The 23,132-nt window shown below is 38.5% G+C and overlaps 2 protein-coding genes across 4 annotated transcripts in view; one reads left to right on the top strand and one right to left on the bottom strand.

The window, feature by feature from the left end:
* Kpna5 (karyopherin subunit alpha 5) overlaps positions 1–11,498 on the top strand; it is a 49,141-nt gene extending 37,643 nt beyond the window's left edge. For all 3 annotated transcript variants that reach the window (XM_038340006.2, XM_038340005.2, XM_038340007.2), the window contains exons 11-14: positions 99–224; positions 1,207–1,334; positions 4,358–4,536; positions 8,113–11,498. In XM_038340006.2, the coding sequence (XP_038195934.1) occupies positions 99–224; positions 1,207–1,334; positions 4,358–4,536; positions 8,113–8,300 (621 nt within the window). In that variant the 3' untranslated portion in view covers positions 8,301–11,498. The remainder of the gene's footprint in view (positions 1–98; positions 225–1,206; positions 1,335–4,357; positions 4,537–8,112) is intronic.
* Positions 11,499–15,497: 3,999 nt separating this feature from the next.
* Fam162b (family with sequence similarity 162 member B) lies at positions 15,498–20,849 on the bottom strand. The gene is made up of 4 exons (XM_038338358.1): positions 20,693–20,849; positions 20,463–20,571; positions 17,881–17,989; positions 15,498–15,625 (listed from the first exon to the last, which is right to left on the bottom strand). The coding sequence occupies exons 1-4, from the start codon at positions 20,847–20,849 to the stop codon at positions 15,527–15,529; spliced, it is 474 nt and encodes a 157-aa protein (XP_038194286.1). The 3' UTR covers positions 15,498–15,526.
* Positions 20,850–23,132: the final 2,283 nt, after the last annotated feature.

The raw sequence follows: 23,132 nt of genomic DNA, 5'->3' as shown, positions 1-23,132 counted from the left end.
TTCTTTGTTTTCAGATTTATTTCTGTACTTCTAAGTAATTCATAAGATTTTTGCATTTATACTAAAACCCTTTTTGTTTTTTGTCTTACCCAATTTAGGTCATTTTGAACTGTTCTGCATTGCCCTGCCTCTTACACTTGTTGGGTAGTCCGAAGGAGTCAATTAGAAAGGAAGCGTGCTGGACCATTTCTAACATCACCGCAGGAAACAGATCACAAATCCAGGTAAGTGCCTTGCAGAGTTGAAATGACAATAAGAAGGTCTAAGCTGAGATACCCGACATTCAACATGACCTTTTCTTCTCTAAATAATATTTGTGTTTAGTATTCTAGTGAGGAATACCAATTACATCTATAAAAGTATCTGAACCATAAAGTTAGTCTAGACAAATGGATGGTTTCTGCTGAGCACTGTAGCTCCCATCTGTAATCCTGGTACTTAAGAGGCTGAAGCAGAAGGAAAGTATGATTTTGAGGCCAAATAGGGACACCTTGTCTCAGAAGAAGATATTTTTCGTTTTGAAAATAAAAAAAAAAAATGTGTCACATCAAGTTTAAATTGAGAGACTGAGTCAGGATGATGATTTGGGGGCCAGATTGGACTGTATGGGGAGACCCAGTCTGGACAGAGGATTAATGTTAGGAATCATCTTTCTATTGGCTTTCAGTGTTTATTAGGTCCGTCAACTTTCTTGAACCAAAGAACACCCACTTGGTTAGTCACATGCCTACTGTTTATCACCTTTGATGTTTATATTTTACTGACATAGTCTCCGTTCTTTACAAAAGCTCATTTCTTTTTTCAGAAAAAAAAAGCAGTTAAAGTGTTGACAGATTATAAACAGACTCTTTTGAAAATGTCTTACATTTTAAAATTTAAAAAAATTGTGTGGTGTGTGTGTGTGTGTGTGTGTGTGTGTGTGTGTGTGTGTGTACCTGAGTGAGTTTATGTAAAGCACCATGTGTATAGGTTCCTGTGGTAGCCAGGGTGTCAGATCCCCTGGAACTGGAGGCACAGGTCATCAGGAGTCTCCTGTTGTCTTTGCTGTGAACCAAACCCAGGTCCTCTGCAAAGAGCAAACCCATAACTGCTGAGCCATACTCGGACTGCTCTCAGATTTTAAAGCCTCTTTACTTCAGTACTCCACGTGACAGTAGTTCTGAAACAGTATTTGCACTAATTTTGTGGGATCATTTTTCTTCTTAGGCTGTCATAGATGCAAGTATTTTCCCTGTTTTGATTGAGGTTCTCCAGAAAGCGGAATTTCGTACCAGAAAAGAAGCAGCATGGGCTTTAACTAATGCCACATCAGGAGGCACTCCAGAGCAAATAAGGTGGATTTAGATTCTTTAACACTGTCTTTTAATATGAATCAGACAATTGGAAATAAACATTTTTTTTTATTGATTGATGAAACTAACATTTTTAGGTCTGTTTGACATGCATTAACATGAAAGACAGCATTTGTTGTATCTTTTCATTTGGTTTCTTTTATTATTTTGCTTAAGTGAAAGTTAACCCATCTTCCTTGGTAGAGATTAGAATTTCGAATGGGAAGAATTTGTTGATTTGCAGAATAAATTGTCATGGGTATTAGATTTGTTTCAAGCATTAAAATCACAAAATTAACTTCATTATATAGAAGTAACAAATATGAATGTCAACTTGTTTAAAGTAAAATTAAAATATGCATTTGTTTAATGGTGTTCTCTATTGGTTGTTGTCTTGCCAGTAGATAGCGTAATACTTTTATGCACTACTTGTCCTTGTCCTCCTGTACTATGCTAATAATCTATGCCTTTTATTATATATATTACTGACAGCATTCAGAATTGGTCCATGACTTTAAGTAAGCCTGGCCAGGTCCTGATCAAGTCCTCATCCTTTGGTAAACTTCTGAGAGGATCAATTTTGACAGAATCATTTAACCTTTCTAGTCCAGTTTCTTCTTGTTAATGAATTCAGTAACTGTATCAAAAGTGAAATGTATGCACTTGAAATGCTCAGGACAGTGCTTAATGAACATTAGGTTCCCAGTTAGAATAAGGTACTGCTGTTTTTTGTAATTGTCATTTCAAATATTGATTCTAGTCTCTTTGTATCATGTGTCTTCAATCTTTTTGACTTGTATAGCAAAGACAGACTTTGACTTGTATAGCAAAGACAGACTTTGTATCTCAGATAAATTTGACTTCTCTATATAACCCTCTCATTTTAAGAATCCTTCCATAAAACTCGAAGTCACTATTTAAGAAATATTTTCTAACAAATATGTAACTCTTAAAATTTTATTAAGTAATACAAATTATGATGTTATTTTAATGAATAAAGGGATTTTAAATCCACCAGGCATAAGATCATTATCTTGTTTGTTTTTGGTTTTTAGAGGCAAGTTCTCACTGTTGTATGCCTTTTTCAATGCCATACATTTTTCCACAAAAGCAGTACAATATTTGAAAATATATGTATACATATGTGTGTGTAAGTATACATATATGTATGTACATAGGTACATACGTATATTGAGACAGGATCATGCTATGTTGTTTGATCTTGTCTGAAATTTACTAAGTAGACCAGGCTGATCTTAAACTCAAAGAGAGAGATCTGTTGGATTTTGCCTCCTGATTGTTGGGAGTAAAGGTGTTTACCACCATGCCCTTTGGGGGGAAAATATTTTAAAATAAACTATCTGTAACTTTATTATGCTAACAGTTAATTCATTATTCACCTTTCTTTTTGTAACTTATTTTCTTGGCCAGGATCCTAAGTGCTGGGGCTATAAGTGTGCCCCTGTGCCTCGCTAGACATTGCCTTTCGTTACCTTCATGTGTACTGCCAGCCTTCATATCTCTGCATAGAGATACCACCTGTGTCTGCCTCTTTTCTGTTATATAGTTCATAAATAGAAGCAATAATAAAAAGTCTTTGTTGTGTGTTTTTTAATTACTATGGTTATTTTTAGCTGAGTTAAACTGAAAGTAACCACATATAAAGGAAGAAATGTCTTAATCTCAGATTAGATTCAGCATGCACACCACAATAGTTGTACTTACTATTGCCAGCTATTGTTCTGGTAGCTAAGTCATTTTGGTTACACCAGATATCTTTATATATATATATATATATATATATATATATATATATATATATATATATTTTTTTTTGGTTTTTCGAGACAGGGTTTCTCTGTAGCTTTGGAGCCTGTCCTGGAATCTTTATATATTTTTATCTCATTTAACCTCTTACCTTTGAGATCATTATTCATTCAGAAATGATTTTGATCAGTTACTTTGAAATTGAGTACATAGCGTCTTTTTTCTTATGGGTATATGTGTGTCATAGTTCATATGGGGAAACCAGAAGATGAATCTGTAGGTCAGTTTTCTCATTGTGGGTCCTAAGAATGAACACAGGTAGCTGTTGTACAGCAAGTGCTAAGCCACCCCGAACACACACACACACACACACACACACCTTTTTCAAAGGAGCAGAAACTTCTATAAACTAGTTCCTGTTGGGAAAGTGGGGTAGAGAGCTCAAAGGCACATAACTAACTAAAAATGGAATTAGAATTTGAAACCATGCAATCTGGCTTCAAAGCCTGTTCTGCCCTTTGTGTTTTACTTACATTAGAGGAAGTGGAAAGTAGGTAATAGTAATGCATTAGGCAATTATGGGCTATTTCTGTGAACAGTACTGGTTAACATTTACCAGGTAGCCTATTTTCTTCTTAAGATCCTTTGAATTTCTGAAATGTATGTTTTAGAGCATTGGCTGTGATTGCTGTTGTAAGAAATCTTTTGATTTAATTTGGTATTTCCTTTCCTTCTCATTTGTACCTTCCCAATGAATAAACCAAGGAGGAGGGAGGAAGGAAAGAGAGAACACACTGTTTCACTTTTAAGAAAGAACGGGTGGAACCTACTATTCCTAACCCTCCTCTGCAAAATCATCCAAGTGCTGGTCTGTGTGTAAACGTTTTGTAGTATTTGTAATTCTATTATTGCTAAGTACAGGACACTGGATAACAGGAGAAAAAGGTTTGCAGATTGCAATGTAAATAAAATACTTCCTGCATTTAAGCCAGATATAGAGACATACCCCTGTAATCCCAGCACTCAGGAGGCAGAGGCAGTCAAATCTGTGAGTTCAAAGCCAGCCTGACCTACATAGCAAATTCCAGGCTAGCAAGGGTGACATAGTGAGACCCTGACTCAAAAAAGAGCAGCAACAACAAGTGTGTATAAAAACACTTTTATTATTGGTTATATAACATTTCATTCTGGTTTTGTTTTATTATGATTTACTTTGTTTAAACCCTCCTCCCCCATTTCTCTTTAAAATTTTGGTGAAGGTATTTGGTAACCTTGGGCTGCATTAAACCACTTTGTGACCTTTTGACTGTCATGGACTCCAAAATAGTTCAAGTGGCTTTGAATGGACTTGAAAATATTTTACGTCTTGGAGAACAAGAATCTAAGCAGAATGGAACGAGTGTCAACCCATATTGTTCTCTCATTGAAGAAGCATATGGTAAGCAGGCAGTTGAAAGTTTGTAATTATAGTTAATTCATAATGATCTGCTCTAAGAGGCCTCTCCCCCTTCTGCACCTCCACCCTCCCTCATTCTATCAGTTTTTATTCCATTATAAATGCAGTATAATATTTGAAAATAATTGCCCATGACTCGTATTGCAGCAATTCATCTTCGTTTACTTTTCTTTTTACTATTTAACTTTCCTTGTATACCTTCCTTTTTATATTTTTTGAACAAGTACTTTAAATTGATTTAAGTAGTGTGTGTTGTACATTTCTCCATGATTGAATAGATATATAAGGTATCAAATAGATGTGTAAGTATAGTTTAAGTAATATTTTAGCAGTTTTAGCTACATGCTTATAATTGATAATTAGTTTCTAAATTGTTTAGTGGTTTATATAAGCCAAAATAAGCATAAAATTGTGTGAAATTTTATTTCTTCTATTTACTGGTAGCAGTTTTGGGTTTGGTCTGGGATTTTTTTTTTTTAATACTGTCAGCTGTGTGGCTGAGACAGGCCTAGAACCCACTGTATAACCCAGATTGTTGTGCACCTCAGCTTCCTGGGAGTTGTGATTAGAAGCATGGATCATCATGTCCAGCTGAATCAGTATGTCCAGATGAATTTTCAGGCATGCAAATGCTGGATTGTAGGCACAAAATTGTTTTATCTTCTCATTTCATTTGCCTAAGGTCTTTTAATTGGCAGCATCACTGGCTGTGTGAAAGGGCTTCTGTAACTTGGTATTTCCTTTTTTTGGTAAAGTGATGTCAATTAGTTGCTTTTATGTTAATTTCTTGGCTTATTTTGAATAGAAAGTGCTGTTTCTGGGCTAGACAGATGGTTCAGTGGTTAAGAGCTTAGCAGTTCTTTCAGAGGACTGGAATTCTACTTCCAGGACCCATATATCTGCTCATAACTCTGATCTAATTCCCTATCATAGACATACATGCAGGCCAAATGCCAATGTGTATAAAGTAAAAATAAGTTACTAAAAAGAAGGTGCTATTTCTCTTGTATTAGTGTATTTCCTAATCACAATTGACTATTGTACTTTAGATCTGTATTTAACTTTCTTCATAGTAATTAAGTTTTTAACTTATTATTATGTGTATGGGCTAGTGTACACGGCTCATATGCCATGGCATTTTTGTGGAGGTCAGAGGACACTTTACCAATTGAACTTGGGTCATCAGCCTTGCACAGCCAGTGTCTGGCCATCAAGCTACTACCATCTTAGTAGCCCTGCTTTTTATGGTTTATTATGAAACTTTTCTTGAAGTTTTTTTATATTTAACAAGTGACTCAGTCTCATCTCCTATTTCCTATTTTTTTCATCTATTTCTTTTAAAGTTTACAAAAATCACTGTCCTAATGGACATTCAGTGAAAACATTTCTTTAGAGATGGTTTCTCAGGCTGTCGTGTAACTTGCTCTTTAGAACAGGCTGGCCCCAAACTCACAGAGCTCCATCTGGCTCTGCCTCCTGGGTGCTGGGTTTAAAGGTATGTGTCAGTCACTACCCTCTGGCAAAAAAAGTAATTTTTGTTGGTCAGATTTTTCTCTCTTTCCCTTCTTCCCTTCCCTTTGGTGGGGGCCAGGGGGAGGGGCAACAGCTTCTGCCTGTGCGGTCCTTGCTATCCTAGAACTTGCTGTGTAGTCCAGCTGCTTAATCACAGAGAGCCTCCTGCTTCTCTCTCCCAAGTGCTGGGATTAGAGGTGTACACCACCAAACTTATCTTAGCCAACTTTTTTTGTCTTCTTAAGAAATTTAACTCACAAGGAATTTATTTTAAAGTAGAGTTGAGCCAAAATTGAATTTTAAAAGATTTATTAATAGGAATATTTACTGTTCTCTATTAAGTCTCATTTTTTTTGTATATTGATTGAAGCTTTTACTTAAGATTCTTAAATGAAGCCTGAGGAATACTTTTTTATATATATTATTTCCAAATATATATATTATCTGTGGCTCCCCATGGCTTGCTCAACCTGCTGTCTTATATACTCCAGGGTCACCTACCTGCCCAGGGTTGGCACCACCCATAGTGGATGGGCCCTCCTCCATCAATCACTAATTGAGAAAATGCCCAGAAGCTTGCCCACAGCCTGATCTTATGGAGGCATTTTCTCAATTGTAGTTCTCCTTCTCAGATATATTCAGGTTGTGCCGTGTTGATAGAATCCAGCCAGCACGCTATGCTAGCTAAGGACCCAGATTCTGTTCCAGTAACCACATGGGCAGGTCACAATCTCCTGTTCCAGGTGATCCAAAGATTCAGACCTCCTTAGGCTCCTGCATGCACATGGTGCACATAAATTCAAGTTTGCTGACACACATACACATAAATAAAAAATAAAGTTAAAAATCAGTATCTCTTTATGAACAGTCTTTTAAATCCCAGATTACACTGGAGTTTGGGGGTGTTCTGTGTTTGTGTACAGAGACAGTGGCTGCTTTGCTTCCTTACTGTACAATATCCAATGTCAAGTCTTCTTTAAAAAGTGTTTTTATCACTAGGGTGCGTTTGTGGACATGCGTTCCTCAGCGCACATGTGAGTGTCAGAGGATAGCTTTGTGGCGTCAGTTCTCGCCTTCCACTTCCTGGGGGCTGCCAGGTGTGTATGGCAAGTACCGTTACCTGCTGAGTCATCTGGTTGGCCCAAAGTAATTCATCTTTGAATGAAAAATATTCTCGCATTACTCAAATCTGGGTAGAATTTTTTTTCTGAAAGCAATAAAATAGGATGCTACACATTTCTCTCATCCTTTCAGAATGAAGTTTTTTTTCTCAAGGTTCATTTATAGGTTGTACTTTGGGACATTCTGTAACTATATATGATATTTTGTTGTGAAGTGTCCTGGATTCAAATATAGTTTGCATGTATTTCATACCAAAACCCTCTAGTTCAAAATGGTTTATTTTGTTCATTTGCTTTGTTTCTCTTTTGGTTCTTCATTATTTAGCATAGTTGTTCTGGAAAGGGTCTGTGGAGTTAGGCTAAACCTAGACTTCTGTGACTCAGGTGCAGATAATGGAACTTCCTGACTTAGTCAAGAACACACAGCGGCAGGCTGGGCTAGAGCTTGTCATCTTCCTTCCCAGCTGGTGTCTGTCTTCACCTTGTACTTCCCTGTACTTTCCCCCAGTGTTTACTAATTTATGTATTTTTATTTAGAAAGGCTGGATTTCATTAGCCTGGGCTGTCCTGGAGCCCTTTGTGTAGTCAAGGATGATCTTGAACTTCTGCTCCTGTTGCCTTTACTTCCCCAGTGCTAGGATTACAGGCATGTACCACTTGCCTGGTTTTATGCAGTAATGATGTTTGAATCTATGGTTTCCTGTGTGCTAGTCAAGCATTCTTACCAACTGAGCTACATCCCTAGGTTCCTATACTCGTCATTCTTAAAGAATATGGCTTAAGTGCAAACTCATTGATTTGTGCAAAAAATAAATTGAAAAATTTCTGAAGTGAATGGATGCTATTGTTTTGTTATTTTCATATAATATATACTGAAGCCCTAATAATAATTTGTTTCTTGTATGTGTTCTTTCTGTGATGATAGGCTTGGATAAAATTGAGTTTCTGCAAAGTCATGAAAATCAGGAAATTTATCAAAAGGCTTTTGATCTGATTGAACACTATTTTGGTGTAGAAGATGATGATCCTAGCATTGTACCTACAGTGGATGAAAGCCAGCAACAGTTTGTATTTCAGCAACAGGAGGCACCAATGGAAGGATTTCAGCTCTAACAGGTGGTGAAGAAAATGACTGACTGAAGTGGCTAGCTTCTGATTTCTTTTCCACATTGCCAGTATTGGGAGACATATTTTTATGTAATATGGAAAAGAAAAAATACAATGCACTTTTAAAAAGCAAAAATGAAACAAAAGTTTCCATTCAGATACCCCTTTTAAAATAGATTTCTGTTTGTGTTTTGGTTGTTCATTTTGATGTAGCTATATTTGTATTCTGTTGTTCAAACTTTTATAGCTATTTGTGAATATACATTCATTATGCAATTATTTCACTCAAGCTTGAAAAGGAGGGCTTGGTGTTATAATGGTTCTGACCTTTTCAAGTATCCTTGAAAACTGCACAGTAGCAGTGTTGTGAATATTGAAAATTGCATTTTGGCAGGAAGTCTGGCAGTACCCAGGCTTTACTAAATCTACCTCTGTCTTGAAGCAAACATAAAAGCAAAAAAGCTTCAGAAGCATGAAGTCATATAAGAGCTGAATTAAAATATGATAATCTTTATTACTTTAGATTATAAATCACTGTGCTGTAGGTTATACTTCAAATAATTGCAACAGAAAACATACAGAATTTATTTATAAAACAGAAGAAATAGTGTACTGATTGTTAAAATGTGGCAGATATGAAGAGAGAAGCTGTTTGTGTTGATCACATTGTATACCTATGAAACACTTAAATATCTGTGTTGTTCACATAAAATACTACTAGTCTAGTATATTTTATATTTTATCCAGATATGCTATCCCTTTTGGAATAGTGTTTATTTTCACTCTTTATTTTAAAGAGGATCATGACAGAGGTGATGATGAGTCTAAAGTAGCTACTTACTTAAAACTGTAATTGTTTCCTCTGAGCTTTCAGAATATTTTGAAACATTTTATTCTTTGTATAGTTGTGGACTTGAGTACTTGAATGACAAAGTTATGTACTGAATTTTGTTAAATGCATTTAATGTTTCGACTAAATGAGTGATACTAATGAAAACTGCTAAGGATTGTTTAATGTGTAGAAGTCCACATTAGGAATATTCCCTTTTAGTAATGAACAGCAGGTGATACTGCTACTTATTATGAACTATGTGCTAGATGACCTTTATCAGATTGGTCAGTCTGAATTTGTGTTTTATGAGTTAACAGCAAAAAGTCTCTTGGAATATAAAAGTCTAAAAGATTTTGATAGAAAATTTATATTTATTTACCTACGTGTGTACTATGCCCATAGAACTGTGCTTGGTAGAATTTTCTAAGAGGATGTGGGATTGTCAAACTCAGTCTTTTGATTTATCGTTATATGCAGGTTATGGATATATCCAGCTATATACTTAAGAATACTTATGTAAAACCTGATTTACAGCTCTTTTAAGATGGAGACTAAAACAGTTTTGATATGATTCATAGTCTAGTCTGTAAAATGTTTCTTTTATGATAGCATTTGTAATCTTTCTTCTGGAAATCAGAAGCATGTGGCATAAGGAATATGTATATGGGAGTATTTTTAAATAGTAGGACACTTTGTAAGCTATATATCATGAATCTAAGCTTTAGCAAGACACTTAAACCCTACAACCATGAAATCCAGGTTTAAATAGTTTCCATCCATAGGGCTGACTGCATCTGTCAGTCTTTTTATACTATTAAGTAGAAGATTGTGTCTGTGTCCTTTTTATTATAATGGAAGTTACAGAGTTAAATATAAAAAGTTTTCCTATTACATTATATACATTCAAAGAAACAGGGTAGTGATATAAATATTACCAAGCTTATGGGTGAATTTATCACATAAACACTATTTTATGGTGCCGATGTTTATAAGTGTATGGTGACAGGGTATTCAGTTCTTTGTAATCAGTTAATTGAACTTGTTGATGCAGCATACTTCAAACCTAGCCAGCTGTGCCTGCTTTGACAACCCAGTAGTCACTATAACAAATCTCTAAGCCAAATCTTCGAAAAAATAGCTCTTACAGAAGAAACTTGTGTGTGTGTGTGTGTGTGTGTGTGTGTGTGTGTGCGCGCGCGCGTGCGCGCGTACATGCATACACATACATGGGAACACACATAATGTTTGGAGATACATAGAACAAATGACCTAGCAAAGGAGATTTTAGAATATGCCAGTGGGACAAATGTATTTCTAAGCACAGAACTTGATCGTACTTTAAACATTTAAATACACATTTAATTTATTGGAACTGCATCTTGCATAATTGATTAGATTTGAATGTATGGCACTTGGTACCACTTTAAGTCTAATTCTTTTTTGTTGAACCAGGACTAAGAGATAGCTTTGTAAGTGCACCATGTAAAGTGCCCCCGATTTGTTTCCATCATCATAATATCATCCCCTGTGACACAACTTAATAAGATGCGTGACACTTCTATATAAGTTCTGTGCCAAATAAAATAAAATGTGTTTTAGGGAATTCTTATGATATTAATGCAGATCCCAAGAAAAATGCCTGAAAGAGTCCATTTAATTAAATTGGTCCATTTAGTTAACTTTACTTGAACTTGAATTTCTACTGGTTGAACTATGCAATTATGCTTACTTGTTTTATAACTACTTGATGCACTGCCCTAGGTTCTTACTGTTCATTTAGTTGTTTTTACTGTAAGTTTTAATTTGAAAGATTATTCTAACCTAATTTTTAGTGTTCTTAACTGTTAGTGTCATGTGTCACTTATTGGTAGCACCAAAACCAGGGGATTTTTTGTTTTGCTTTGTTTTGCTTTTTGTTTTTAAAGTATATCTGCTGGCACAGAAATAGCTTCTCATTTGGTTCCTGAAAACTGTTTGCAGTTAAAGATTGACTCAGTGGGTGCAGAACTAAAGAAGAATTTATTACCTCCGCTTTTATAGTTTTTCTTCTTTATTAAGGAGTATTATGGGAAAAGTAAGCTTTAAAAAGTCTGTGGATTTTTGTTACTGTTCTAAATTCAGCATAATTTGATACTGTGAAATAAAATGAACTTCTATTCCTTTCAGTACATAGCCCTGATGTTTTCTGTAATGTGACATGCTGTTAAGTAGCCAGGATAGTAGGGCTCTAAAAGGTTGTTGTCCCCTGATTGGAAAGTGAGATGAGATGAGGAGATTTTCACCTAACTAAATAAACAAACATTTGAGCATTATGCAATATTATGAAATGTTACATGCTACTAAACACAATAAAATACTGTTTTGCAGTTGCATTTATACGTGTGCTTATTTTCTTTATTATTCCTGAGGTTATATGTTCCCAATGGAATAAAAACAGATGCAACCATCAGTTAAGAGTCTGTCCATTTCTATAAAACAAGAAACATAAAAAGTAGTTCATTCAAAACCAGTCAGAAAAAGGGAAAAAAAGGGGGATCTCCCCACAGAAAACAGAACAAGTAGCAGGATGCTAGACATAAATCAGTTCTGTCAGTTATCACAGTGATTTTAATGAGATGTTTAGGTGCATAAGCATAGTAGGTTGCTGTACTAGACACATTTCTACTGCCAGGATAAAGCGCCATGGTCCAGTCAACTTACAGAAGGGGAGACTCGTACCTCTAGGGGGATTGGAGACCTCCACACCAGTCTTGAAGCCTCAGAATTCATCCCCAGTGACATACTTCCTCCAGCAAGGCCATACCTCCTATGCTTCCTAAACAGAAACCAACTTGGGACCAAGTATTTAAATGCCAAAATAACATTAGACATCTCATTTAAACCACAGCAGTAGTCTAAATCTCACAAAAGACTTTTGAAAATGGAAATATTGTCAAGCAAAGTGAGCAAATGCCATGTGGTAGTTTTGCTTTTTTGTTGTTGTTGTTGTTTAGAAGGTAGCACACTGCTCCAGATTGGTGTTACTCATTTTACTCCCATCAGTAGTATATACAGGCTCTCTTTTGCACATTCTAAATGGCATTTGTTATCTTGTTTTCTGTTTGCTAATAGTCATTCTAATGAAGGAGATAGTATTTCACTTTGTTTTGATGTGTGTGTGTCTGATGGCTAATGAAGTTGAGCCCTTCTGGTACATATCCCAGAGCAATGAAACTGCTACAGCAAAAAGATGGGTGCACCTTGGGTTATTATCGTCGCACTGATTAACAGCCAAGATATGAAACAGCCTACAATTAAGTTACATAGGCAAAAAAATAATTGATTTTTCTTTTTCTTTTTTTCTTTTTCTTTTTTTTTCCAAGCTTGTTTAAACATTTGTAAAGCGATTGTTAGGACAACCTTTGCTGCTATCAATGCTGGTCTCAGCATCTCCCATAGCCTGTGAATTACAAGGCTGACTGGCCCAGCCACGGGTGAGTTCTAAGGATTGTTTTCCCTTACCTGCCCTTCCTAGGGGTTGTTTTGATGGGCTTGGATAGTAACTACACCTGCTCAGTTTAACTGAAGACTGGAAACTGCTTCCTCTGTGAAACCATGTCCCCTTATGCCTACCTACTACGACTGGCATAAGGGGACAGAGCTCTGCCTGTCTTGGCTTTTAACTCAGATTTCAGGGGTTCCCTACCTAGCTGGCTGTCTTTAAACTCCGTAGGAAGGCAAATAGGGCAGTCATAGGTCCCTGTGATTTTGCAAATGACTGCTCGTTCACATTTTTCTCTGACGTTTTATGCTAGAGTTCAAATTGAGTCCTTGTTCCTCCGTTTTGGCTGTAAGTGGCACCAGTCCACTGTGTTCTCTTCACAGCTGGAAAGTAGGCTTCTGTCTCACTTGCAGTTGTAATACTTTTTTCTTGCATCTTGTCTTTTTATCTCATTTATTCTGAGATAATTTGGTTACATTGATTTGTCTGGTTTCATTTATTGAAGTTTCTGCCTTTAATTTTTTTAGTTTCTAGGTTTGGAAGGTTTGTTTGTTTGTTTGGTGTTTTTTGTTTTTGGTTTGTTTCTTTTGTTGTTGTTGTTTGTTTGTTGGGTTTTTTTGCTATGCTGCATATTTATTAAGGCATTCTATATTTTTTGTAAGAAAAGCAGTTTGTAAAGCTAAAAAACCCTAATGATTAAAAAGTACATGCTAAATAAAGAGCATGTAGGGCAAGATACATAATTTTTTAGCAGAATTTTTAAAATTAATTTATTATGTATGCAATGTTCTGCCTACATGTCTGCCTGCCCGCCAGAAGAGGTTGTGAGCCACCGTGTGGTTGCTGGGAATTGAACTCAGGACCTCTGAAAAAGCAGCCAGTGCTCTTAACCTCTGAGCCATCTCTCCAGCCCCAAGATGCATATTTTTTAAAACATTTGAAGGCGATTGACACACTTTTTCCTTTTTTATTTTTTAATGGTTTGTTTGTTTGTTTGTTTTGAGGCAGGGTCAGTCTATGTAGTCCTGGCTGTCCTAGATCTCACACTGTAGACCAGCCTGGCCTCGAACTCACAGAGATCCACCTGCTTCTGCCTCCCAAGTGCTAGAATTAAAGGTGTGTGCCACCACTGCCCGACTCCTTTTCTATTTTTAAAATCACTTTTAAATTGCTGTTTTAATACTTCATCAATAAAATAAATTCTGGAATAATTCTTAGACTTTTTGTCAGCTAGGAAATTATAACCAAAGGGACTATCCAGGTACCAAATTCTAGAGACCTTGGGTTGAAAATTAGTATTGGTGTTTTTGTTTCTTTGTTTAGAGACAAGGTCTCACACTGTAGTCCAGGCTATCTGTGACCTCACGGGAATACTGCCTCAGTCAGCACAGTGCTCTGGTTACATACATGAGGTACCATTGATGGGTGAAAGTTAGCAATACAAGGAAGAATGTAGCTATACACTTTATGCGTGAACGTCATAATGTAATGGTAAGAGCCCATACACCAGCTGCATGCTGTTTGATTCCATCTAAAGTTCAAAAGCAAGTAAAACTAATCCACAGGGAAACCTAGAGCAATGGTTACCTTTTCAGTGTCCCACGTTGGGAGCGAGTAGACTTCTGGAGTTCTGTTGATTTTATTTTGGGCAGCGAGCATAACCAGTGGAGTTTGGATCTGGAAACCTGGTTCTGACAACAAGGAAATACAGAAAGGACAGGCACGCTCTAGAATAAATTCAGGTGCAGTGTGCACACTGATGAATCGCACTACTACCACCACCACACCCCGTTTATTATATACAGCACAGAGGGAGCCATAAGCTAGCCTCCATAGGAGGTGTCAGTTGGCAGGCTGTCTTGAATTGTAAACATCCGGGAGGAGGAAGCTGCAGTTGCTAGTGTTTGTACACACTGATCAGGCCTCTGTAAACACTGGCACTTGGATCAGAGGAAGAAGCTTTTCCCAATTTCAAGCCCAGCCAGATGGGAAACAGCTTTGCTAATTTCCCATGGGTTCAAGGGCTGGGGTCTTTGTCACGGCTGTGTCCATATCACAGGACTGCACTCAGTTGGAGCTTCCACCTGAAGAAGATCACCCCCACCCCCCAACCCCCGCCTTCCCTAACAGCAGGGGCTTACTCCCAGACCCCAGATTTGCCACAAACCACACCCAAACACCAGTTTCCCCAGAGAGATCCTTTATTAAGTGGGAAGAAAAGCTGAAGTGGCTGCTTTCTGACTCAGGCAGAAAACCATCAGCAAATAACCTTGCTGGTGTAATTTTTAAGGGAAGGAAAAGGGAAGGTCTGTGTTAGAATGGTCTAAGACATGGTGGTAAAGTGGATAGGGAACTAGAGAGGAGAAGGGGACAAGGGAAAGGGGAAAGAAATATTCGTCCCAGAGGGACAAAAAATGTCTCTAGACAGATATGGGACATAGATAAATGAAGGTTTATAAAGATAGAGGGGGAAACCCCATGTTAGGATGACACATTTAATTTTAATTGGACGTGTTAGATAAACCAAAGAGGATTTTTAATTTCTGGACCTTGGTGTCAGCCTTAGAAGGAGAAAGTGGCAAAATAAGGGAATAGACCTTGATGGTTAGATTTGGGAAAGCAATCTAGTGGTTTTTTAGCAAGACAGAGAAATTCGGGAGAGAAGGGAAAGGCCTGCCGGAGTCATATGCTTGCGTGGTTTAGTGTCCCTTTGCCTTCTGTTTGCTGTGTAAAAATCTACCAAGACACTTATACTTTTGTAATCAATTTTTTAATGGGTGTTAGTAAATGTTTACTACAACATTAAGAAGATCTTAGTGTTTTTGTTACCAAAATAAAACCATAGCAAATATTTTATCAATCTTTTATTATTGCTAATAATAGTAATGGCATCTGAGTGAGTACTTTGACACTTAAGCATCATTTAGCCTTAGCCTGTGCAGCCAGTGCAGCTTCTTCACGCCACTTGGCTTTCTTTGCCAGATTCCAACTTGTTAAGGACTCATGTCGTTCTACAGCCTAAAAATAAAACACAACATGACTTTTAAAAGAACTTACATCATTGTTCTATGGGAACGCCTTTGTTAAGTGAAAAGGGGAAAAAGGTACCTTAAGTAACTCTCACAGTATCCAGAGAGAGAGAGAGAGAGGGAGAGGGAGAGGGAGAGGGAGAGAGAGAGGGAGAGGGAGAGGGAGAGAGAGAGAGAGAGAGAGAGAGAGAGAGAGAGAGAGAGAGAGAGAGAGAGAGGAAGAAGAAGAAGAAGAAGATGAAGAAGAAGAAGAAGAAGAGGAGGAGGAGGAGGAGGAGGAGGAGGAGGAGGAGCAGAAGAAAGAAAGAAAAGAAAAAAAGAAAGAAAGAAAGAAAGAAAGAAAGAAAGAAAGAAAGAAAGAAAAGGAAAAAAGAAAAAGAAAAAAGGCTCAATGTTATGGTGGAAATCACCTAAGATTCTAGGTTTCTAGTCAATTGGATAGTTGATACCAGGAATCAGCTGCCACCTCTCTTAGTTTAAATAGACATGTGTGTTGGCTAAAACATATGTTGAAATATTTTCCAACATTCAAGCCCAAAAGGGAGGTCCTCGGGTTCTAGGAATGAATGAAACCCAAGGCTTGTGCTGGCAGGGGATGGGAGAAAGATGCAAGGCTGGATGGGAATGGTTTCAGCCAGAGGACATTCGGGAAAACACTACCATGACAGCTGTGGACTGGGACTTTAACTACTCACACAAAGGAGTGAGCACATGTTTGGAGTCTTGACTGTGGAGCTGAGCTGTGAACGGGAAGCTGAAGGAGTCAGGAAAGGTATGAAATAAGCTGCACCAGCCTGAGAGACTGGCAAGAAGGGGGCCATTTGTTTGATTTAAAAACAAAACAAACAAAAAGCCCTAGTTTTCATCGTTTAGAGCAGAATACATGCCAGGCAGTGGTAGCACGTATCTTTAATCACAGCCTTTGAGTTTGGGGCCAGCTTGGTCTACAGAGTGAGTTCCATGACAGCCAGTGCTACACGGAGAAACTCTGTCTTAAAAAAAAGGGGGGGGGGATATAGTTCCCATTAAAAGAGTTCTAGAAACAACAGAAATGTCAGTTTGGCAAGCAATTATCTAGGACAGGCTAAAAATGAAATGGTTTAGATTTCTTTGTTCACTTTTGAATATTAAGCCCAATCAGTATGGTTCTGAAGTATCTCCTCTGAGGAGCGGAGCACATTTTAGGGGTAAGTTAACCCCAATGGTTAGTGTGCCATTACTAAGTTAATGACACCTGGTCCTTGCCCAAGGTTAGGAGACTCAGACATTTGAAAACCGAAGAGTAAAGAATTGAGGGTGTCATGTTCTCTCCTATAATGGTGTAGCCATGGCTAGGTGGGAATAAGATGGGGTTCAGAGTGAAAGGAAAGATTCCAGAGGGTAAAAGAGGGTGACTCTGATCACACCGTATACATATACAAAACTTTAAAAAAGAAATCCAAGCTTTGAAGTCTGTTGCATGCCTGCCACTCCAAAAGAAGGAGGAATGACAGCTGCTGAAATACCCCAGAAGGGAGGATACTGAGGTCAGGCTACCCAGCCAGCTCTAACCAGTCCAGCCACAGGGGACAAATGAGGTAGAGTGTGTCTAGAGGCAGCTCCCAGATGGAGTCTTAGAGCATCTGTCAGTATTGTGGAAGCTGCTCATGGTAAAAATAAAATAAAATAAAAAGGCTCAGAGGATCCGGAGACAGGAAGGTTAGAGGCAGAGTACAGAATGTGAAATGGTCATCTCTCCACTTCTCTTTATAGATATTAAACAGGAAGTGTGCATGGGAGATGGCAAAGAACAGCTCATACTCAACCCCAAAAGTCACTTCCAATCAGGACATTTGTCTCCTAAGTCTATGCAACTGCTACTTAGTGATTCGGATAACGAGCTCGTCTGTCTTACTTTCACACAGCAGAGATCTTACGCAGATTTTAAACTACTCCTTGTTATTTTACAATTGGAAAAAAAACGTTTTGTCTCTCTTGATCAATTAATTTTGGATCCAAATTTTTATGAACAGATTTGTGACTATTATATACATGCAAATAGAGCCAGGATCCAAAGATGAATTTGTTTTTACAGCATAGTCAACTCCTGAATTCATAACAAGGCCTATAACATTTCTTGTAACTAGTCTTGTTTCTCTCCCTATCCCATGAGCTTAGACTGAACCCTGGACCTCCAGAAGATAGACAAGGGCCCCTCTTCCCCCGCCCACCACCACTGGGTATCGAGTTCAGGGAGGCACTCACCCTTTTGGCAGACACAATCACAGCAAAGCAGGCAATGATGGTGAGCCCGATCATTATGTAACACGTTTTCACTCGAGCTTTGTTTCTGGCAACGTCTATCATTTCAGGCCTAAAACGAAATGGGCATTTTGTTAATCATTTAGAATATTTGTTGATACTTTAATATTTGCTAATATTAAAGCAATCCAGCTTCCTGATGATCATAATGATCGAATAGCCCAACTATTTTCCCAAATGCAAACCATAGCCGTAACAAATGCTAGCCCATTTGTCTTACCAATTTCAAATTGGCATACATTTATTCAGATTTCAATCTTAAACTAGAGGTAGCCCCTATGAAACGAGTGTAAAACATTTGGTTTCTAATTGATCAAGATAAAACTACTAGTATGCATTGTTTGGCAATGATTTGTTATTTCTGAACTAGGATAGAATAATTGAAACTATTTTAAACAGCTTATATTTAAAACCACTCTCCACATTTTCTTTCAAGAGCCTCAGTTTCTTCTTGCCCCGTCCTACCTTATTCTCCAACAAGACTAGCTACATGCAAGCACACATAGTACAATTACCTTGGATTTTTGCAACACTACTGATACAATGAGAATCAAACTTTGGGCACTTTTATATTGAAACAAAACCTTACCAGTTTGCTATGACAATTAACTGGCAATTTATCGATATGCATAAGGTTCTTGACTCTGGAAAATATTGACTGGCATTCTTATCTAGTAGAAAGTTTATTTATGATTAATTATAACGCAGTTACGTTTTTTAAAAAATTCATAAAGATGTGTTAAATTTCTCTTGAAAAGGAAAACTTTAACTCTTTCACAATTTGGAAAAAAAGTCACAAAAAGTACAGTAGCCTGTTTTTGTTATACTTTAGGCATTAATTAATTTAAAAGCTTAAAACATCAATTGCAAACAGGTTCAATTAGTGTCCAAGGAGACGTTATTAGATTGTATTTGTTGCTGGCTCTTTTTCCAGATGAAGCCTAAAAGATGTGATAATTTTAAACTTATTTATGTAGCTGTGATCCGGCACACAGAACTAGTTTAGTAATTAAAAACAAAAGAAAAGGCACGGTTACTGTAAACAAAATTAGCGTGCAGTGCAAAAACTGCAGGTCTTCTAGTAACTATTTGTCCGTTAAAAGCATAGAGAATAACATTCCTTATGCTGTAAGCATAACATCTTAATAGAATGTCCCTCCTAAATAGCAAAACTTTCAAAAATTATAAAAAAATAAAACTGAAAACATATACACATACTCTGAGCTCAAAATTACAGTGCTTGTTATAAGTGTCTTATTCATTGTGAAATGCTCCTGTATATGTTATTTCTGTTGACGGTGATCCTGGGGGAATTAAATTGTCTCTGTGAAATGGACCTTTCCCCACGTTCAGCTGTGATCATGCAATATAGAGAAATTTATTCTGTTGGAAATTAACTTGCAACATTGCAGATTCTTTACATTCTTAATCTGTTATAATGGTGGATATCAAAATTCAAACCAACTGAGGGTGGAATTTTATTTCTTGTACTACTTATATTCTTTCTACATTTTTGACTCTAAAATATTATATTTTAGTAAGTAGAACTTGTCCTCAAATTTTTCTGAGACTCATGTTTTCAACAGTTTGGAGTCTGTATATGTCAAGAATAAAATTTGTTTATAATATTAGAAAATATATTTAAGTTGATTTCAGATTTTCACATTTTTTATACTATTGCTCAAAGAGCAAGTTTCATTGCGTCACACTGAGTTACTGAGTGTGCGTTTTCCCAACCCACACGATTTGCCACTTCCATTTCACTCAAGCCGTTTAGGATGAGACCAACCATGCTGAAGTTGCCTAGCATCCCAGGGCCAGGAAACTTGGTACCAGATGGCTACTCTCCAGTAGTCAAAAGTCTTATAAGGACTCTTTCCTTGTATGGAGCAGTAAGAAAACATCCCCTGACATGGGCCTCTCTAGGTCTCTATCATCCCAGCCACCACCACCCAGGTTCTAGTTTAACTAACTTTACTTTGGTCATTGCTGTAATAAAGTACCTTGACAAAGGCAAATTAAGAATGTGTTTGCTTTGCTTCACAGTCTGTCATTGTGGTGTGGTGTGGAAAGAGTGAGGATGTAGTCTATCATGGAGTTAAGCGCGGTGTTTGTAGTTGTGATGGCCATGTATGTAATGGTAATGGAAAGTCAAGCTCTTTAATTCCGTTCAGGACCGCCCCCGCCGCCCCACCCCCTCTCCGCCGCCGCCGCCGCCGCCGCCGCCACCACCACCACCACCGGTTAATCTTCCCACATCGATTAACCTAATTTAGTAATTCCTCACAGACATGCTCAGAAATATGTCTTCCTCAATTCTGTATCCTGTCGTGTTCTTGGTAACCATCACAGTACTCCGCTGCTCAGCCTGCTCAGAGCTCTTCAGGAACCCGTGTCTACAAGTCTGGGTGGGAACTGCCCGCTAAATTCCCGGGTTTTCATTCAGCGTCTGCAGTCTCTGTCCCTCCCGAGCTTCGAGTCTTCCCAGGGGCTGAAACCCAGTCAAGGACCCCATTCACACTTACGGTACTAGGGGCGGGATCTCATCTATGGATTTGAAACGCCCGGTCCACAGCAGGATTTTCTTGTCGAATTGAGAAGGCTTGTACTGGGCGGGGATCCTGTGAACCGTCTCTGAAGCGAAAGCGATAGGCAGATCAGAAGTACAGTGCATCTGCAAACCTGAACCCTCCAGTCTGAGCCCCTGGCCCACCCTCTCGCAGCCTTCTTCCTCCCAGCTTTTCCCTACTCTAACCTGGGGGCTCAGAACCCCTGGGGTTCTGGCTGCTGGAGCTACAGGGGTGACTCGCGGCCCGGGGACCCCATCCCGGCCAACTCGGGACAGTTTGAGGGGCGCGTCGGACGGTGAACTCCAAGCCCCAGCGCAGGACGCTGCCACGGACCCAGAGCATCCTGCACACCACACTCTATGGACACCACAGCCGCCCGCTCCGAGGCTCGCTGGCCCCGCCCCGCCCCGCCCCGCTCCGCCCAGGATGCTGCACTGAAGCTAAGCATGGGCTGCTCCCAGTTAAGCCTCAGGCCTGTCATGCAACGATTCTTCTGGGGGCGCCGCGAGTCCGAGGGAAAGTTTCGGGGCGCAAACCCACCAACCTTGAGATAGCTCACGCGACTCATTTAAAAGATATTTCTTGGTATTGAGTAGGTAGGGGTTTTCAGGATTTCAGTCTTGGTCCCATTAGAGAATAAATCTAAACCTTTACAGACTTTCAAATGCAGGAACGACAAATCTCACCAAGCAAGGGCAGGAAATCTAAACAAATTAAAGATTCCTTCCACACCCCGAAGCAGCCCTGTACCTGTAGCTGAATTTCCAGATGCTTTTCCTTCTAACTAGACCGAAAGCAGGTCTTCTCGGCAATGCCTGGATTCTTTTAGACTAAGGAGCTCACAGGTCAACTCTGTAACTAACTATCCCATGTGTGGACTGGTATCTGTAACAAGAGCATGGATTAAGCCTTCACAACTGTATTTGAAGCTGAGACACATAACCGTGTAACATAAGTTTCAAAGTCATGGACTAGTATTGATCTCATTTGTAAAAACAAAAATTTGCCTTTTGTTCAGTTATGCCTTGGCCACAAAAGCCCTACTATGTACCAGATGTTTCTCAAAACTGGTGTAGGGCAGTGATGTTAACTGGGGAGCAGTAGAAAACAAAATACAGTGAAAAAAAGATACAGTTAGCTGGGGAGTAGTGTATAACAAAAATACAGTGAAAAGATACAGTAGCAAGAGTTGGATTTAGGTCTGAGGCTGGGGGCGTTTGGGATGCTGAGATCTGACTTTCTAAATAATACTTTAGAAGACACAATTCCTTTCCCTCAGCAATTCTCAACCTGGTCCCGGAACCCAGGGCACTTTAATTTATAAAATTCCTTGTAGACAAATGAGAGTTCTCTGACCGGAAGGATTTGTTATTACATTCCCAGTATATAAGGGTAGGGAAAAATAGGCACTTAGTAGATGCTAATTAGGTATTAAATAATGAATTGACGAATTCAAGCCTTCAACATAGAGGAGACTTTGTGCTGGTTAGTTAGATCGAACTAGTCGCTTGGAAGAGGGAACAACCCTCTACTGAAAACTGTGCTCATGAGATTCTGCTGTAGGTAAAACTGACTGATTGATGACGGATGTGGGAGGGTCCAGCCCACTGTACCACTTCTGGGCAGGTCTTAGGTGATATAAGCAGCAACCTGAGCCAGCCCTGGAGAGCAAGCTGGAAAGCAGCCTTCCTCTGTCGTCTTTGTTTCAGCTTCTGTCTTCAGGTTCCTGCCATGAGTTCCTGTCTTGGATACCCTTGGTGGCAGGCTGGAACCTGTAAGCCAAACAAACCCTTTCTTTCCTAAGTTGCTTTCAGTCGTGTTTATTGCATTAACAGAGAAGCAAACTAGAATAGATTTCTTTCAGGCTAGTTTTAGAAAAAAGACTGACATATGTAGTGGGAGATCGCTTGTTCATTCCCGGCTTCCCAGACCAAAAAAAAAAAAAAAATAATAATAACCACACAGAAACTGTATTAATTAAATCACTACTTGACCTATTAGCTCTAGCTTCTTATTGGCTAGCTCCTACATCTTAATTTAACCAATATCTATTAATCTGTTTATTGTCACGTGGCTGTGATTTATGGGCAAGGTTCCATCTGACGTCTATCTCTGGTGTCATGGCTTCTCACTGACTCTGCCTTCTTTTTCCCAGCATTCAGTTTAGTTTTCCCCGCCTAGCTCTGCTGTGCCCTGCTATAGGCTCAAAGCAGTTTCTTTATTCGTTAACCAATAAAAGCAACACGTATACAGAAGGACTTCCCATAGCAGACGTACTTCACAATATATGTCCCTTTCTATTTTGTATCTGTGGTGCTATGTTGCCTAACACATAGCAGTCTACAGATAAATATTCATGGAACCAAACTGAGTGAATCCCTACTTGAGAAAGGGCATTGCCACAGATATCTGATGGTTCTCCCATTATGTTACTTGACAAGTTTCCCGTTCAATTATTTTATTTTCACATCACTGGGGAAGCATCTGGGTAGTAGTTCATCATTAACAGTCCACCATCAAGTAGTAATCTAACTGAGTAAGTTTGTTTTTCTAGAGTGAAGAAGGTGGTGTGCACATACACTCAACTTTCCCCAGTGTTACAGACCTACACGGCACAGAGCAAAG

The sequence above is a fragment of the Arvicola amphibius genome, chromosome 8 (assembly GCF_903992535.2).
Source record: "Arvicola amphibius chromosome 8, mArvAmp1.2, whole genome shotgun sequence".
Classification (NCBI taxonomy): Eukaryota; Metazoa; Chordata; class Mammalia; order Rodentia; family Cricetidae; genus Arvicola; species Arvicola amphibius.
The sequence above is the reverse complement of the archived record's forward strand: the minus strand, read 5'-3'. Positions and strand labels throughout refer to the sequence as shown.